Below are 18,857 nucleotides of genomic sequence, written 5' to 3' on the forward strand. Positions count from 1 at the left end.
TACCACTGAGCCACAACCTCAGCCCGGTGGCTTTGAATTTTGCATCCTCCTGCCCCAGCCTTCTGAGTAGCCGGGATTACAGGCATTTGTCACTGTGCCTTTGCAATGACTTAATGTTTAATGATGTCAGTCTGGCATGTGGAAAGCAGCCCACAGGAATAAGGGCATAAATTGGGACACCAGTGAAGAGGCTACTGTGGGGATGAAGGCAAGGCAGTTTAGCATTGGGATGGGTAGAGCTGGCAAGACTTAGTGATCATCCAGTTTGTGGGATGAGAAGCAGGGTGGCATCCAGAGTCCAGGATGACCCTAGGTCTGTAGACAGGGGGAATGGGTAGATGGTAGGCTCATTGAGTAAAAGTGGGGACCCTCACCTTCTGACCCTTCTCCACAGTGCCAGCAAGGGTCATTGCTGACCAGGCATTGCCATCCCTCATCCAATAATCACGGTTCCTAATATCTGAATTGCTTGTGGGAGTGGGCTATCAGTGAACTCCTGAGAACAGGGCAACCCTTCCAGGGCCCATGGTCACCTGAGGCTGCTGGCCTGTTAAGAAGTTTAGTGTGGCCAGAGTCCAAGTCTACCCAGGTCCTTTGATCCCTTCTCTCTATCATGTAACTCTTGGCTCTGGGCTTCTGACTTTCCCTAATCCTGGCAGAAGGGTCTCTATGGTCTCCCATAGTAGGCCTTCAAGAGCAGTCTTCAGTGATCTTCTATTGGTGCCAGAGGTGAAGGAAGGGGAGGCAGGGCTTGAGGTAGGGAATATTTGGACATCAGGAGAGGAGGTTACCCTAATGACTAAGTTTCAGTTTCAGCATATGAACCCAGGGGCAGGCCAAGATACAGATCATCTTTAACACAGGGTCAGCTGCTTACCAAGAAGAGGGAAGTGGTTAGACAGAGGTCCTAGGACCAGACAGGGATGAACAGGGTGTAGCTGGCCCCAGGGAAGGGATGTGTGGAAGACCATGACTTCCATTCCTCAAACATACTGGTCTCTTTATCCCAGAATGAGGCATGGGTGTTGATATCCAAGCTGCTGTCCAGTTCTCGTCCACATTGTTTGCCCAGATTCTTGGCGTAGGGAGTCTGTGTCCTCTCTGGATCCCTAGGTTTGCTTGGAGTGGAGTAGGAGGCAACACAAGCTCCTAATGCCCCTTCCACTCTTCAGGGTCCAGGCTCAAGCCCATTCCCATCCCGAACTGCCTCATCTGGTTGAGTACCCCAGGCTCCACTTCCCAAAACGCTTACGCTGAGCCACAACCTAACTAGTATCCATAACCACAAGGTCAGGATATAGGTAGAGGGTCCTTGAGCCCGGTGACTAAACTTACCCTCAGGGCAAGTTGGGAAGAGCTGGTGTGGGGATTGGGCAAAGGTCCAGGTTAACTGCTGGTAACCTAAGGCCCAAGAACTGCCCTTGACTCACTTCCCCTCTTCTTGCTTTGCCAGGGGTAGTTAAGCCACTATGATGAGCTCGGACCCGGTATCCCTCTAGTGGTCAGGTGGGTTTCCTATCCTCGAGGTTTGGGAGGCTCCAGGATCTGGAATGAGGGCTGCGCAGCGTGGACCTCCGATGGGTACGCACCGGGTGAGTTGGGTCAGCCAGGGAGATTGAGAGCCGGGAGCCCAGCGGCGCCTAGAAGGGCTGATCGATGCTCTCGGCACGCAGCGCGGTGGAGAGAGCCAACCCCTGGGTGGACAAGGGCGGAGCTGCGAGCTAGGGAGGGAGGGACGCGTCTGATGGCGAGTCGCTATTGGCAGGCTTTTTGCAGGAGGTGCCGCGGGCGGCGGGGTTAAGCTCTTAGCCACCGCCCCGGCCTAGGCACGAGCTCGGAACACTGAACCCGCACCTCGGACCTGCAGTCCACCGCCGCACGCCATGGACCTACGCCTCTGTCCCTGCCGCAAGGCCCTGCTCCCGAGTGGCCTCCTGTTTGAACTGCTGCTGCTGCTGCTGCTGCTCGCGGACCCGGCGCTCCAGGCCCAAAGTCACCCCCCAGTGGTGCTGGGTGAGGCGTGCGTCTGGTGGTGGGTCGGTCCAACTGGACTGGGAGAAATAGGGCCTCTCTCCGGTCTGCAGCTAATAGTGAAATAGGGGATCGTCTTGGTATCAGTCTTGTCACCTGGGTCTGCCAGTCCACCACCCGCCATTCTGGGCAAGGGTGTGGTCAGCCTCTTACCATCTGCCCCTGGTTAAAAAAAAAAAAAATGGGAGTGAGTGGGAGTGATACCACCCGGTTGTCCACTCTATCAGCAGTCCCACAGCAGTGCCAAGTTTTGCTTCGCCCTATCCCTATTTTGTAGCTGGAAAGAGGCCGTTGGGCTCCATTCCTGGGGCTGGTGGGGGTGGGCAGGGTTGCCTCAGAGTTGGCCTCTCATTGGCCTTGGTCTGAACTAAATGTTACTTTTAACCCCTCAAGTAGTCTGGTACGTTCCATGTTTCAAAGGAAGCAAGGTATTTGGGGAAAAGATTGCTATTCTAGCTGGTCACCAAGCTCATTTTCCCTCACCCTCAACTTATCAAATGGATGGCAATGAGCTGAGGGAGGAAGACCTCAGGGAAACAGGATTACTGAAGACAGGGGAAAGGGTTGGGACAATAGTCATGGACAGGTGTCAGGGAACATGCATGTACACTCACCTCTTCTAAACCCAGTTAGACCAGGCTGTTGGGACTGAGTGACTTCCTTGATCACTCCCTCCTTGGTTTGAGGCCTGGCAACTACACAGGAACCAGTGTTTCCTTGTGTTGGTGGGCCAGGATCAGACCTCTCACTGGAGAGCCTTAGGTGCCTCCTTCAGCCCATATTTCCCATTTAGAGATGGTGTGTCAGTGGCCTGCCCAGGACTCCAGGGAGCAGAGGCACACTGAGGCATACCTTACATACTGTGTCTGCTGCAGCCACCCCTCCTTTGCCCACCCATGCTTTTCTTTTCTTTTAATTCATTTTTTTAGTTTTCGGTGGACATAACATCTTTGTTTGTATGTGGTGCTGAGGATCGAACCCGGGCCACACGCATGCCAGGCGAGCGCGCTACCGCTTGAGCCACATCCCCAGCCCCCCACCCATGCTTTTCTACTGGGGATATTTTAGTGGGGATGATGCAGACCACAGAAGAGTAGAGTAGATAGGCAGCATGGTTTCAGAAGGCCCCAGTAGAAGTTCCAGGTCAAGAAATGCTCAGTCAGGTGTGGTGGAGCAAGCTTGTAATCACAGCAGCTCGGGAGGCTGAGGCAGGAGGATTGCAAGTTCAAAGCCAGCCTCAGGAAAAGCGAGGTGCTAAGCAACTCAGTGAGACCCTGTCTCTAAATAAAATACATATAAGGGCTGGGGATGTGGCTCAGTGATCGAGTCCCCCTGAGTTCAATCTGCCGTACCAAAAAAGAAAAAAAAAAAAAAAGGAAAGAAAGAAATTCCCCAGGGGGATTCTGGGGCCCGGATACACCTTGGAATTCCTGTTGTCTTGATCCTTTCTCCCCAGCTTTCCAGAGTGGGACTAACAGTGACCCTCAGAGATGGAGTCTGCTGGGCAAGCCAACCTGGATGAGTAGGTGTCAGAGAAGGCTTCCTGGAGTATGATGGAGATCAAACAGGGAGATTCCTTCCAGGGAGAAGGAACTACAAATCAGGAGATAGGCAAACTCTGGGCTGGCTGGCTGGAATGTGTGATGGGGGAAGTGAATTGGGTAGGGCTCATGACTTGTTGGGTCATAGGGACTTTATCCTGGGGGTCACAAGAAGCCATGTGTGAGCTAGGGAGTTCTGAGCATGAGGGGTGTGGCATTGGGAAGTATGTGGTTAGCACACAGACTTTTTGCCTGAATTGGTACTAATTGTACTCATTAATTTGTCCAGTCCTTGCTTAAGTCAGCAAAGGAGCCTCAGATCTTAAAGGAGCCTGAGCAGATAGAATATTAACCTGCCCATTTTCTCAGGGAATTGGGATGATAGTGTTAACTCAGAGACCCCTTGGCAGGCAGTGGTGGAGTTGACCTTGAGGATGAATCCTCTAGGTGTGGATGCCGAATTGGTGGAAGAGATAGCAGAAGCCAGAGAAGTGGGAAGAAACTTTTTAGGCAAGTCATTCCCGCCTTTCTGTGTTTCCTTATCTGTTAGATGGGGATAAAGATAACCCCTCCCAAGGTTATTTGAGGCAAATAACCTTGTATGACTCTTATCCTAGTTCTGCGCTGGGGGTCTTAGGAAGCGGCCATTGTTATTTTTAGAGGCCTAATAGTCTGACCAGGGCAAAGGGTATCTGGGAAAAGCAGATCTGGTGACTTCCTCTTTCAGCCATTTCCCCCTTTGTTGGAGGCAGTAACCTGCCTAGTCCACAGGCATATTTTCTTCATACTGGAGACTCCTTGCCTTTTGCACCCACATCATTAAAGGAAGTGTCTTCTACCCTGAAAACACTGGAGTGGTGCACAGGGAGGACACACCCTGTGCTGGGCTGGGTTCAGTCAGTAAGCAGTGAATGTCTGGGGCACTGAATGCTGGCTGTTCATCAGTGGTCAAGGATCCTAAATTGAGCTGTGTTTGGGAAGTGTTGAGAGCATGGCATGTGGGGGCAGGTGTGGCCTGAAAAGGTCAATAGGAGTAAATAGACTATAAAGGGCATTGAATACTGGGCAGTAAAGCAATGGTGATAGGCTTAGGTGTCATAAAGGGTCCAGGGCTCTGAGTGGACTAAACAGGTTGCAGGGTTGTAGTCAAGTCATCTTTGGGATCTGGTCACACCCACACCTTACTAGGCTGTGACTGGAATTGTGTGCTATTTCAGGATAGCTGTCACCAGTGCCAGCTCCCAGCTTTGCTAGGGCTCTCCAGATGATCTACCCTCTGGAACTTTCTTGGACTTTGGCTTTTAGCAAGGCCTAGGGACCTTAGTAGTCCAGCAGGTACCACTAAGCTTCTCACAACTGTTTCTGTTGATGGCTTCCCTCCTACAACCGTACCTTAGACTGCCTTGTCTGGATTCAGTTCAGTTGCCCCTGTGCTATCTTGTTTCCCACTTCCTCTCTCAGGGAGAACAAGGCCGTCTCTGTGTGTGTGTGTGTGTGTGTGTGTGTGTGTGTGTGTTTTGTAGCCTGGGATGACTTAAATAGAAGTTTAGGCCTTAAGGATTTCTATCTAATGACAGGGCTGTAGTCTTGGCCAAATTAAAAAAAAAAAAAATTTAGTTTTAGATGGACACAATATTTTTATTTTACACTTATGTTGTGCTGAGGATTGAACCCAGTGCCTCATGCATGCTAGGTGAGCACTCTACCACTGAGCCACAATCCCAGCCCAAATTTTAGTGGTTTGAGAAAACTCAGAGGGGTCTCCAAGCTCCTTCTAGTCAGAGCTCTTATTTGGATCCATTAACTATAGAAGCAAGAAAAAAAGAAAAGAAACCCTGTATGTGCTTGTGGGGGATGGTTCAGGTTAAGATCTTATTTGTCAGATAAGGAAACTGAAGCTTAGCAGGGGGAAGTGACTTTGCCCTAAAGCCCCTTCCAATAATCTGAATGGCCTAGGAGGAAGTTCCAGTGAAGATTTATTTTATCTGGAGTTTGGGAGATTGTTAGGGGCCTCCCCACAAACATGTCAGGCCTCTCCCAAGTCCCCCACAGGGTATGTACCCATAGGCTTTGTATGTGCCCTACAACAGTAATAGCTGATCTGCATGAAGATGATACCCTGGCTTCTATGTCAAGGTCCCTGCTTTCTGACTTTCCTGCCCTGTGCTTTAATTTGCAGAGTGGAACTGCAGAGGTCTGCCATTATGTCCATGGCTCTGCAGAGAGGAGGCAGTCCTGCTGTAGACTTGAAGGTTCTTGGGGGTCTCCAGCTTGCCAGAGTTCACAGATGTCCTTTGTACCCCCACAGTGCCTGGTGATTTGGGTAACCAATTGGAAGCAAAGCTGGACAAGCCCTCGGTAGTGCACTACCTTTGTTCCAAGAGGACCGACAGCTACTTCACTCTCTGGCTGAACCTCGAACTGCTGCTGCCTGTCATCATTGACTGCTGGATTGACAATATCAGGTGGGGGCTGGGGCACACAGACAGGTACCACTCACCCGTGGGGCCCAGGAAGGCCTCCAGAGTCCATTTCCTTCTCATCTGTATCTCAAGAGACCTTGAGGTCAGTGACCTCTCCCTCCCTAGGCCCTCAATCTGTTCTGATCTGATCTGTCAGCCACCTCTGCACTCTGCTAGGAAGAACTCTCTTCCCCTTTCTGTTGCTCTTGTCCTTCCTCTCTCCAGTTTAGCCCTTAGTGTTCAGACCTTACACATAGTTTCTATGCCTCGTCCAGCCCCTATCTATGGCCCCACTGTTCCCTTTGTCTGGGTCTTGGTCACAACTGCCTCTGTAGCTGCTTGTTCTTCCTAGGATATGCTGTGTCTCCATGTCTTTGTACATGGTGTTTTTTCCACATGGAATTTACTTTCATGGAATTTATACTTTCATCTGATAAATTCTCTCCCATTTACCCTTGAAAACCTGACCGTAGTTCCTTTATGAAATCTCTCCTGCCAATCCTTCCCCAGGCCGCATGAATGCTTCCTTTAACCATCAAGTGCCAAACTATGTTAAAAGGATGATTCCCCAAAATTAAATATAGGCACTGTACATTTTGTATACAGTCTTATGCCACATTCAATCCCAGACTGCATTTGTAATGGTAGTTTCATAAGATTATAATGGAGCTAAAAAAATACTGTCACCTAGTGATGTAACCATTTAACCTAATAATGAAATGTATTATGCATCTTTTATGGTGGTGCTGGTGTAAATAACCCAGTGCGTAATACTTTTTTTGGGGGGCGGGGGTACTGGGGATTGAACTCAGGGGCACTGAACCACTGAGTCCCAGCCCTATTTTGTATGTCATTTAGAGACAGGGTCTCACCTCGCTTTTGCTGAGGCTGGCTTGAACTTGTGATCCTCCTGCCTCAGCTTCCTGAGTCACATAATACTTGATAATAATAGTAAACCAGGAGCTGGGGTTGTGGCTCAGGAATAGCGCTTGTCTAGAATGCGTAAAGCACTGGGTTTAATCCTCAGCACCACGTGAAAAAAAAAATAAATGTATTGTTTCCACCTACAACTAAAAATTTAAAAATGTGAAAAAAATAATTATAGTAAAAGTAAACCACTATATTACTGATTTATGTATTTACTTACACAATATTTTATTGTTATTTTAGAGTGTACTCATACTTATTAAAAGAAAGGGGGGGTTACTGCAAAATAATATGCCATGTTAATGTACTCTATGATGTTGCTTTAGTTAGCTTTTTTGTTGCTGTGACCAGAAGACCTGGAAAGAACAATTAGAGGAGGAAAAGTTTATTTTGGCGCTCAGTTTCAGAGGTCTCAGCTCATAGATAGCTGACTCCATTGCTCTTGGCCTGAGGTGAGGCAGAACATCATGGTGGAAGTGTGTGGTGGAAGAAAGTAGCGGGGAGTATGGCACCAGGAAGCAGAGATAGAGAGTGCTCTAGGGCTGGGGATGTGGTTCAAGTGGTAGTGAGCTCGCCTGGCATGCGTGCCGCCCGGGTTCGATCCTCAGCACCACATACAAAGATGTTGTGTCCGCCGAAAACTTTAAAAAAAAATAAATATTAAAAAAAAAAAAGAGAGAGAGAGAGTGCCCTACTTAGAAGGGACAAAATATATACCTGGTGGCTGGGATTCTATTTCAGTGGTAGAGCACTTGCCTAGCACGTATGAGACACTAGGTTCAATTCTCAGCATTACATAAAAAAATAAAGAAAGATATGTGTCCATCTACAACTAAAAAATTTAAAAATATATATATATATATATATATATATGTGTATATATATATATATATATATATATATATATATATTAGGTTATGCTTATGGCCTAATCAGTTCACCTCTGAAATTTGTTGCATTGCCTCATACGTGAGCTTTCTAGGGATAACTCATATGTAATCATAACAGATCACACAATGAAATTGCCAAATGACCCATTTCTCAGAATGTTTTGGTACTGGGCATTGATCCTCCTGCCTCAGCCTCTCAAGTCACTGGTTTACAGGTAACACCACACTCAGTGAACGAGTGCTGTTTTTAAACTTGCTTTCCAGGGACTGGAGGTTTGGCTACTAAGTGTTTCCCTGACCTGTACAAGGTCCTGGGTTCCATCCTCAACACCTCAAAACAAGACTAAGATTTTCTTAGTTCTGGACTAAGGAAATCTGGAAACTCAAAAAAGTTACAAAATTGACTACTCACTCAGCTAATAAGTGGCAAAATCAGAATTCAAACTCAGAAATTGTGTGACTCCAGGTTAATGTTCCCTCCCACACTGACTTCCCTGAGGGCAGGGATTATAACTGTCTTTATAGCAGTAGAAGCAAGAACACTGATGCTCAATAAACTTTCACGAATTTAAAGTTTTCCCCAGATACCTACTGGCTACTTTTCCAGGTACCCGGCTTTCCCTGTTTATGTTGCCTGCTTTGTTCACTATTTTTTCCTCAGTGTCTGATTTGTGTGTGATCAGGGTTATTTCTGGGCTGTTGATCTTCATTTCTATTTTTGTACTGAAGACATGGCCTTAGGTACTGCCAACTGGAGGTGTGGGTGGTTACTGAGAGGGGCTTGTTTGCCTTTGTTGAGCCTCTGACCTGTTTAGATTTTTAAACAAAACTGCTTTGGTTTCTTTTTTATTTTATTTTTTTCCCCTTTGGATGTCAGGGATTGAACTCAGGGGCACTCAACCACTGAGCCACATCCCCAGCCCTTTTTTGTATTTTATTTAGATACAGGGTCTCACCAAGTTGCTTAGCACCTTGCTTTTGCTGAGGCTGGCTTTGAAGTCATGATCCTCCTGTCTTAGCCTGCTGAACCACTGGGATTATAGGCGTGTTCACCACTCCTGGCTGATTTTCTTGTTTCTTTAAATTTTTTTAAGTTGTTGATGGACTTTTATTTTATTATTTATTTATATACAGTGCTGAGAATCAAACCCAGTGCCTCACACATGCTAGGCAAATGCTTTACCGCTGAGCTACAACCCCAGCCCCTGCTTTGATTTTCTAGAACAATTTTCTGCACTTTGTTGGATGGCTTTTGGGATAATCTATAGAATGAGGAGAATGGGCCCCTAGGACCTATTATTTGGGTCAGTGCTGGGGATCTTGTCAGCTTTTTGTGATCCCTGTCCCCCAACATCCCCCCATTCATAATATAGGCCAGGTACAAGGCCTGGGCTGAGGTATATAGAGGACAGGTTTACTCTTCTTCCACTTTGTATACAGTCAGTGTAAGAATACAGTCTGTGGTAAGTACCAGAAAGCCTCTGTGGCTGATCTTTAAGGGGGTGGGTGGTAACTTCACATTTTCTTGGGCATCAAGGCCACCGTAGGAGTCCTAGCCTGGCACAAGACTTTTCTTCTATCTTGCCCCCAACCCCACATTCCCATCATTCCTCTAAGCCGTCCCAGCTCCCTACCTGAAGCAGAGGGTAGAGCAGCCATGTATTCAGTCCTGAAGTGGGGGGGGGTCCCTCGTGTCTGGTTCTGTTTTGCACTGTAGCTATAGAAATTATCTATATCAATAGAAAATTAACAAAAGGGGTGTTAGGGATATCAAGCAACTGGCATACATGTCATGGTTTTAGGAGTTTGTTGGCCAAAACCTGTGTGTTATAGTCACTGGCAGGTGAAATATAGATATATGCAATATCTATATCTACCCATCTATATAGCTCCATCCATCTATATCCTTGGGATACTAAGCAAGTCATTTGAACATGGTTCATTCCTGTCTTCTGTTGATGGTATGATTGGGATGAGGCTGGCTACTGGGTCTAATGCCTAAAGCAAGAGGGACCTAGCTATACCCACATGAGTCTGCACAAGGCTTTTCTTCTGTCTCTTTATCTGGCCATGACATTCCTCTGGGTTTTGTCTACCTTCCTATATTTCTACCCTCCTAGCAGCTACAGTCATAAGGCCCTGAGGTGGCGTCCCTGTCTGATTCCGTTATGTGCTATACTCACCATCTCTTTTGCCCTGTGATGCATTGTTGGGTAGCAAGAGCTAGATCTACAGCGAGGGAGTGATGGGAGCCTGCAAGATGGGCTGCCTTCTGGAGTCAAGTGTGAAGTTCACAGCAGAGCTAGGACTGGCACTTCCTTCTGACTGGTCCAGGACCTCATTCTAGGGTAAATGACATTAGAGAGAAGGGAATTTTGCTTTGACATGAGTCCTGTGGTCAGTCTTTGGTGTAAGCCTCAGTGAGGGATTCTTGTTTGGATGTGGTTATTTTTTTTTAATATTTATTTTTTAGTTGTAGGAGGACACAATATCTTTATTTCATTTTTTTTTTTTTAATGTGGTGCTAAGGTTTGAATCTAGTGTCTCACGCATGTTAGACAAGCACTCTACCCCCCTACCACAACCTCAGCCCCCTGGATGTGGTTATTCTGATCCATGCTTTATAAACATGCTTTGTTACTTTTTGGTCTTTTTTTTTTTTACATATAACTAAACCCTGGGGATGAGAAGGGATTATGACTCAGGTCCCCGTATCAGTTTCCTCATTTTGTTTTTTGGTGCCAAGGTTCAAACAACAGGGCCTTGTGTGTGCTAAGCAAGCCAGGCTTTCTTATGGTAGTTGGAGATTTAGCTCTGCCATTGAGCCATATTTTCTGCCCCACAGGGCAGTATTGGGACACACCAAGCTTAATGTCACCTCTGGATCACCAGATCACTATTCTCTCCCAACAGGCTGATTTACAACAGAACATCCCGGGCCACCCAGTTTCCTGATGGTGTGGATGTGCGTGTCCCTGGTTTTGGGAAGACCTTCTCATTGGAGTTCCTGGACCCCAGCAAAAGCAGTGTGGGTATGTAGCTCCTGGGGCTGGGGCTAGAGCCTTTGCTGGACTCCTCAAGTTGGAGGAACCCCACTGGTTTGAAGGGGTAACCTGTGAGCTATCTGATCAGTGTGGGCACAGAGCTCTTTACTCCTCCTCCAGAGATCCATTTGGGAGACATCACAGTCTTTGTGTCAGTAGTGGTGTGGGTGTCTGGTGCTAGCTGTACCTTCTCTAATCTTGCATATTTTTGTCTATAGGTTCCTATTTCCACACCATGGTGGAGAGCCTTGTAGGCTGGGGCTACACACAGGGTGAAGATGTCCGAGGGGCCCCCTATGACTGGCGCCGAGCCCCAAGTAAGAAGTCACCCTCATTCCTTCCTCAAGGTTCTGGGAGGTGGGCAGAAGGCAATCATAGCTGCCATAGGTCTTGAGCTCTCAGCCCTGGGCTCTCCCCTATCTCTGGGCCCCTGTGGTCACACCAATACCCCTGGTCAATCTTGTCCTATTCTTCCCCATCCCTTATCCCAGGACCTCTGGGCCTCTGAACCCTGGGGAGGGTTGATAGATAAGACTGATGGGAAAAGGGGCCCCTTTATCCTCCCTTTATATAAGCTGGTGGGGAACCAGACTGCTTCCATTTGGGTTTTAGCACTCTCCCCACCCTCTAGTCCTGGGTCTGGCCTGAAGAATGGTCAGTGGTGCAAGCCCCAGGACCCTTCCTGCCTGACCCCTGCTTGGCTCTGGCCTGCAGATGAAAACGGGCCCTACTTCCTGGCCCTCCGAGAGATGATCGAGGAGATGTACCAGCTGTATGGGGGCCCTGTGGTACTGGTTGCCCACAGTATGGGCAACATGTACACACTCTACTTTCTGCAGCGGCAACCACAGGCCTGGAAGGACAAGTATATCCGTGCTTTTGTGTCACTGGGAGCTCCCTGGGGGGGCGTGGCCAAGACCCTGCGCGTCCTGGCCTCAGGTAAGACCTACCTGGCCCAGTGTGGGTGGCTAGTCCCAGGAATGCCTCCTTTCTCTCCTTCTTGCTAGGCCAACACCCTTCATGTCACTTCCTTGGTTCAGTGCCTTTCTTTCTCCAGAGCAACATTCCTTTTCAAATATCTTTTTTTTTTTTCCTAAAAGAGGATCTACTACTACTACTAATTTCACATCTTTAATTGATAGCCCTTGTAATCTGTGTTTCTCACACCTTGTATTTGGAGAGGCACAACTGCTGTCCTCACAGCCACTTGCTTGTGCATATACACCACAAACATATACATGCACACGCATTGCTAGGTCTGGCTGCTGAACTTGGTTTGTCCCAAAGGTCTTTGGAGTACCTTCTCATTCCCCCTCGCCTGCGTCCTCACTTCTTCATCTTCACCTGTGCCCCAGAGAAGGAAGGCTGGACCACCATTTCCTGTTTATGAGTTGTACCTCCATCTGTGGGCAGGGGGGGAGCCTCTATGGGTAATGCAGGGAGGAAGCAGGTGCAGATCTGGCTGGGCCTGCTTGTCTTGGCAGTTGGGAAAGTCATCACCTTATTGGTTCCTCCGTAATCCACTTGCCTTTTTATGACTGTCAGAACTTTCTAGTTATAGCCATGGGGTGGGGCTTCCTGCTTTAGGAAGAAGTTTCTCTCCCTTTGCCAGGACTCTGTGGGAGCCCTGAGGACCTTCACTTTGGGGACTGAGCCAGGACCATGCCAGGCTTCCTCCAGTCATTAGCACTGTCTGACTGCTTGGTCAACTATTCATTATGATTGGGTCAGGCCCAGCACCTGTCTCAGTGTCCTGAGTTGTCTGGATAATGAGGTCATGACTCAGACATTCAGGACTGGGTGCCATGATGGAGTTCAGGCCCCAGCCCATTTCAGAGTTTCCTCCTTTTCCTCAGATGCTAGAAAATTGTCGTCAGCACTGGCAGTCCAGGAGTGGGGGGTGAGATGTGGGAAGGTGAACCCCTAGGGGCATCCCTTTCCTCAGAATCTTATAGAAGTCCACAGCAGGCAGAGCTAAGGTCATATGGTTTCTGTTTTCAGATATTGTGGCCCCTGTCTCCAAGTTCAGATCACCCCTAGAGGTCTCACTGGCTGATGGGTGTGTTTGTGGTGTTACATTCCAGTAGGTGAAGGTCTGACTCTGTCTGTAGCTTCCCCTCCTGCCCTGTCTCCAATATCATGGCCACCAGATCAGTGCACAGGCAGGTAGGTGGGATGAGATCAGGCTGGCTGAATTCTGTTCTGAGCTTAGGAAGAAAACAACATGTATATAGTTCAATGTGATAGAGAGGACCTATTGCTTTACCTTAGACAAAGCCAGTGCCCACAGGTGTGGTGATAACATGTTTGGAGGAGGGTACCAGTTACAAGTGAGGAAATATAATAAATCACTAGGAAGAAGGGGAGAAGGGGAGATGGTGAATTGCCTAAATCCCTTGTGAGGAAATGCAAAAGAAACAAAACAAACAACAACAAAAACAAACAAACAAAACAAAAAACCCCACAAAGTTTGGATTCGCTTCCTAAATAAATGTAGCAAAAATAAAGGGAAATAATATCTTAGCTACGTGAGAGGCTGAGGCAGGAGAATCAAAAGTTTAAGGGCTGGGATTGTGGCTCAGTGGTAGAGCGCTGGCCTAGCACGCGCAAGACCCGGGTTTGATCCTCAGCACCACAAAAAAATAAAGGCATTGTGTTGTGTCCATCTACGCCTAATAAATAAATAAATAAATAAATATTTAAAAAAAAAAAAGTTCAAGGGAAGCCTGAATGTAACTCTGGTAGAACACATGTGGGAGACCCTGAATTAAATCCCCAGTACCAGAAAAAAAGGGGGTGGTGGTGGAAGGGGAACCATAAAAGCTAATGTAGAAGTGGCTGGGGATGTAGCTCAGTTGGTAGAGTGCTTGCCTTGCATGCACAAGGCCCTGAATTCAACCCTGAGTTCCACCAAAAAAAAAAAAAAAGCTAATGTCAGGATGATGATTAACAGTGTAGAGATTCCAGAGTATTGACTGGGCCATTGGCTGGGATCCAGCAGAGGACATGGTCCTGAACCTGCTGCCCATCCTATTTGTGTTCATCAGCACAGAACTGATTGAAGTCCTCTCCCTGCAGGAGACAACAACCGCATCCCTGTCATTGGGCCTCTGAAGATCCGGGAGCAGCAGCGGTCTGCAGTCTCCACCAGCTGGCTACTGCCCTACAATCATACCTGGTCACCTGAGAAGGTGTTTGTACACACACCTACAACCAACTACACACTGCGAGATTATCAACGGTTCTTCCAGGACATTGGTTTTGAAGATGGCTGGCTCATGCGGCAGGACACAGAGGGGCTGGTTGAAGCCATGGTGCCACCTGGTGTTCAGCTGCACTGCCTTTATGGCACTGGTGTCCCCACACCAGACTCCTTCTACTATGAGAACTTCCCTGATCGTGACCCTAAAATCTGCTTTGGTGATGGTGATGGCACTGTGAACTTGGAGAGTGTCCTGCAGTGCCAGGCCTGGCATAGCCTCCAGGAGCACCAAGTGTCATTGCAGGAGCTACCAGGCAGTGAGCACATTGAGATGCTGGCCAATGCCACCACCCTGGCCTATCTGAAACGTGTGCTCCTTGGGCCCTGATTTCTGTGCCAGGCAGGGCTGCTGAATGGCTTGGCCATGGGGTTTCCCCCAGTCTCTGGGACTGTCATCAAGCTCCTGGGTCTTGGGCTTTGGATTATCTGCCTTGAGAAAGTACTGTTTCTTATCCTTCCTCTATGGTAGTGAAGAAGGAGGAAATAAGCATGGACTCAAGGGACACTTTATAGAAAGAATGCTGCTGCTGTTGGATTTGTTGTGACCTCAGAAATGGGCTCTGCGGGGTGGATTGGTTGGTACCTGGCCCTAATCTCCAACTTGGGGGTCATACATTCCTTCTACCCCTATGGCCTTTCCACACTTGCCCATTGGCCCTTGGACTTCCTGTGAGAGATGTTACTTAGCGATGGTCCCTGCCCCCACAGGTCCCAGGGTGACCCTTTTCACATGCTGGCCTCAAGTAGGCCTGCTGTTGGCCATGGGTGGCTGGAGCTGCTGGCTTCCCTGTGGCCTCACTGGTAGACACAGTGGCCTGACTTCAGGCCATGGGGTAGGCTTCATGGGGTAGCCTGGTACCCCCTGCAGGCAGGGGCAATTTGTTTTGTTTTCCATGGTTCCCAGATCCAGGGGCATATACTCCACTCCTACCTCTCACCTCCAGGAGCAGCCTAGTCTGGATCAGGCAGCAGATGCTCCCTCAGTTTGGGGGGCTATGTCCCAGAAGCACTGATCCCCTTGGTTGTGCTGTGTCAGTCCTAGTATTGAAGCTGGCTCCCTTGGCTCTGGGACTGTGGTTCAAGGAGAGCTGTGCCCAGTGCCATGACCTTTTAGGGAACTGAAGGAAGCAACCATGGCTGCTCAGAGCTGCCCTGAGCTGCCCTCATGCAAACCCTACCACCACATTACCATCCTGCTAGGGTCTCTTAGAACCTAGCTGGGCTGGCACAGGGCTGAGAGGTAGTGGGTTTCTGACCCACCGCCCAGCACCTTCTCCCAGGAAGCTGAATGGTATTTAGTTTCCAGGGTCTAGCCCAGAGACTTGAGAGCCAGGAGCCTAGGGCCCATCTAGGGGTTTTCTGTCTGCCCCAGGGATGCTGTATGGTCTCCTGTGATAGCTGGGATGGAGAATCTGGACCTGCCTAATGGCAGTGGGTGCCAAATGGGCACATGGCTATAGGCTGAGATCTAGGTCCAAAGCCACCTTCAGGCTGGCCTGCATTGTTGTACCACCAGATTTCACAACTCTAGATTTTCTATGTTGTACACATGCCCAGCATCTGTCTCTTCCTTTATTCCTGGGTGGTGATCCCTGTATGGGGCTCTGAGAAGGCTGTATCTGGTTACTGGCAATAAAAATATTCTGAATGCTGTAAAGTGTCCTGGACTACTCTGAGCATGAGAAGAGGGAGGTTATGGAAGTGTGCGGACAACTAGAGAGGCAGGATATCAGGGACTGGACCTTTATGGCATCTCAGCACCAAAGCATGGCTCCTGTGCCCTACCTTGGGCTTTATCCTCCTACCACCTTTCCTGAAATCCAGTTCACCTCTGAGATGAAGAACTAGGGCTGGGGTTGTGACTCAGCAATAGAGCACTCACCTAGCATGTGCAAGGCCCTGGGTTTGATCCTTAGCACCACATAAAAATAAATAAAATAAAAGTATTGTGTCCAACTACAACTAAAAAATAAATATTAAAAAAGAAAAGAACTAGAATCTGTAATACTAGCCACTTCAGAGGCTGAGGCAGGATGATCATGAGTTCAAAGCTAGAATCAGCAATTAGTGAGGCCTTCTGCAACTCAGCAAGACCCTGTCTAATAAAATATAAAATGGGCTGGAGATGTGGCTCAGTGATTAAGCACCCGCGGGTTCAATCCCTGGTACCAAAACAACAACAACAACAAACTAGAACCTGAAACAGTCCTCTTGGAAGGGGGCTCCTGTCTTCCCCTTATTCCTTCCTGGTCAGACTCCACAATCTGCCTCAGAGCTGGGGGCAAGGATAGTCTTGCAAGTCACTGGCTGGACTCTCCTTCCCAAGCTGTGTCCTCCTTCAGCTCTCAGGTCTCAGCATCCTTTGAACCTAGAATTCCTTTTTCCTCATTTGCCTGTCATGTAGACTCCTTTTGGGACAGAGACTGAGGGAAGCAGAGAAGTTAGGCTGAGACTGGTATAGGCAAAGAGAGATGGGACCAAACAAATGGTAGAGAGGAAACATACATAGGGATGGGGTCCCAGACTGAACTTGGTAGTGGAAAGCCTGGGGCCAATAGGGTTGATAGGAGCCCCAGTTCCTGTCTCTCACAGAACCCCTCAGCCTACACTCCAGACTTTGATACAGTGTTGGCCACTAGAAGGCGCTCATGCCCTCTCGGGACTAACTACAGTACCCTGTTAGTAGGGCTTGGATAAAAGGGGTGACCCATGGGGCTGGGGATGTGGCTCAAGCGGTAGCGCGCTCGCCTGGCATGCGTGCGGCCCGGGTTCGATCCTCAGCACCACGTACAAACAAAGATGTGTCCGCCGAAAACTAAAAATAAATAAATATTTAAAAAAAAAAAAAAAAAAAAAAAAGGGGTGACCCAGAGAGAGGATGAAGATACCTGGGAATACAGAGACCAGCTGCAGAACTGCCCTCTTTAAAAGGATGACAAATCCCAGCTCTACCAGTTCCCTTCAGGTAGCCTGGGCAGCCTCGTGGCCCTCCTCATTCTGTTTCCTGGGCTGAAAAAATATATCCTGCAGGGTGGTGTGTGAAGCACTGATAGTGTTGGAGAATATCTGATTGAGTCCCTGGTGCCGTGGGCTTTCAGCTGATGGGTTGCTTGTGACACAGCAAAGCCAGAGGTTTGGAAGCCAGCAGGTTAACTTATGCAGTTGTTGCAAGGACAAGTGGACTGGCTGCTACCAAGTTTCAAAAGTGTTCAGAACTGTCCCTCTGCCTGGCCAGAGAGGCTGGAGGAGCTGCCTGGAGGTAAAGGGTCAGATGTACTAACCCAAATATGTATATATAGTCCTTTATACTTATGGAAGTTGTTCTAAGCAGAGGACAAAAGAAGTTAGCATTATCAAGGGCTCCTCAGACTGTCATCCCAGGCCTATGGGTGGGTAGGACAGGGAATGGAAAAGGTTTCTTTGGGGGGAGGGGGCAGTACCCGGGATTGAACTCACAGGTACTCAACCACAGAGTCACATCCCCACCCCTATTTTATATTTTATTTAGAGACAGGGCCTCAATCAGTTGCTTAGTACCTTGCTGTTGCTGAGGTTGGCTTTGAATTTGTGCTCCTGCTGTCTCAGCCTCCCACCTGCAGCTGGTGGGAGGAAATGGAAAAATTTTTAGGGGAAGCTCAAAGTTATTACAATCTGTATTTTAGGATCATTTCTTATCCTGCAGAGATGGGTTAGAGCAGGATAGGGATTGGGAGGCTATTGTGGCCCAGGAGAAAAGCAATGCTTGTAGCCTTGGGGACAGAGAGGATGAAGAGGTCAGGTGCTGCTGGACCACTAGGTGGAGGGGAGCAAGCATCTGAGTGTAGTTTGGAGCTAGAGGATGTGCAGTTGTCAACATACAACTGGGAGAAATGAATGAATGACCCAGTAGATTCATTGCCCGAGGTAGACAGGAAACCAAGGGGGAGGGCCCAGGAGCCCATGAGGTCAGGAGGAGAGGGAGAGGACAGAAGGATGCAACTCCTCAAAGAGGGGCACCACCAGGGTCGGGCAGAATGAGGACAGAGCCGTGGGGAGGCCCAGATTTTGCTAAGGGAGCGGCAGTGACTGTGTCTGCCAGGGCTTCAGTGATTTGAGTCTGAGCAAAGTGTGCAAGGACAAGTCCTGGGTGTGTGCCTGTCGGGAGCTCTTTAAGTGAACTGTTTGAGTCTCTTTGGATGTGGGGTCCCCCAGCTAAGGATCAGATGGGAACAAGGTAGGAGGGCCCTCTACAGCTCCGAATTGTAGCATCCGGGTGAATGTAGGGGCCCCCCGAGGCTTCCTGTGACTCCGTGCAGGGTCTGGAAGTGGCCATCCAGGACAAGGGTGGCTGGGTCCAACTCAAGGTCCACACCAGTCTCGACGCGGCAGGCTGGGGGCAGCCCAGGAATCTGCACGTACTGGCCGGGCCCGGGATCGTGGATGCCGCGGCATTGTCTGGGGCCCGGAAGCGACGCCGCCAGAGGCTGGGGCGAAGAGCCCTGTCCCGACATAGCGCGCGCTGTCGCGATCCGGTGGCGGATGACGTGGCGGGAGCGGGGGCGGGGCCTGAGCGGCCGCTGCGGCCGTGCGGCAGGGCGACCGAGCATCCTGGCGGCGCCTGGCCACCGAGAGGTAACGGGCTGGGCTGCCGGCCGGGGAGCTGGAGCGCGGGGACGCGGGGACGCGGGGCGTAGGGCGGGGAGGGGCAGGGACCGCCTCCC

At 49.1% G+C, this 18,857-nt stretch overlaps 2 protein-coding genes and 1 non-coding gene across 5 annotated transcripts in view; 2 read left to right on the forward strand and 1 right to left on the reverse strand.

Annotated features, from left to right (window-relative positions):
- Positions 1-1,768: 1,768 nt before the first annotated feature.
- Pla2g15 (phospholipase A2 group XV) lies at positions 1,769-15,814 on the forward strand. 2 transcript variants are annotated; one of them, XM_027933151.2, is made up of 6 exons: positions 1,769-2,013; positions 5,881-6,037; positions 10,765-10,883; positions 11,114-11,212; positions 11,735-11,834; positions 13,974-14,183. In XM_027933151.2, the coding sequence occupies exons 1-6, from the start codon at positions 1,884-1,886 to the stop codon at positions 14,080-14,082; spliced, it is 714 nt and encodes a 237-aa protein (XP_027788952.1). In that variant the 5' UTR covers positions 1,769-1,883; the 3' UTR covers positions 14,083-14,183. The 2 variants fall into 2 exon arrangements, with proteins under 2 accessions (XP_027788952.1, XP_027788951.1); XM_027933150.2 differs by having other exon boundaries at positions 1,798-2,013; positions 11,610-11,834; positions 13,974-15,814.
- LOC114090984 (small nucleolar RNA SNORA51) lies at positions 9,200-9,331 on the reverse strand. The gene has a single exon (XR_003582445.1). It is a non-coding gene; the product is annotated as a small nucleolar RNA SNORA51 (small nucleolar RNA).
- A 2,895-nt stretch (positions 15,815-18,709) lies between the features above and the next one.
- Slc7a6 (solute carrier family 7 member 6) overlaps positions 18,710-18,857 on the forward strand; it is a 35,411-nt gene continuing 35,263 nt past the window's right edge. The window contains exon 1 of one of the 2 annotated variants that reach the window (XM_027932980.3): positions 18,710-18,768. The gene's annotated coding sequence lies outside the window, so the exon portion shown is untranslated. The remainder of the gene's footprint in view (positions 18,769-18,857) is intronic. The other variant, XM_027932981.2, reaches the window with a different exon arrangement.

This window comes from Marmota flaviventris, chromosome 18 (genome assembly GCF_047511675.1).
Source record: "Marmota flaviventris isolate mMarFla1 chromosome 18, mMarFla1.hap1, whole genome shotgun sequence".
In the NCBI taxonomy this organism is placed as follows: Eukaryota; Metazoa; Chordata; class Mammalia; order Rodentia; family Sciuridae; genus Marmota; species Marmota flaviventris.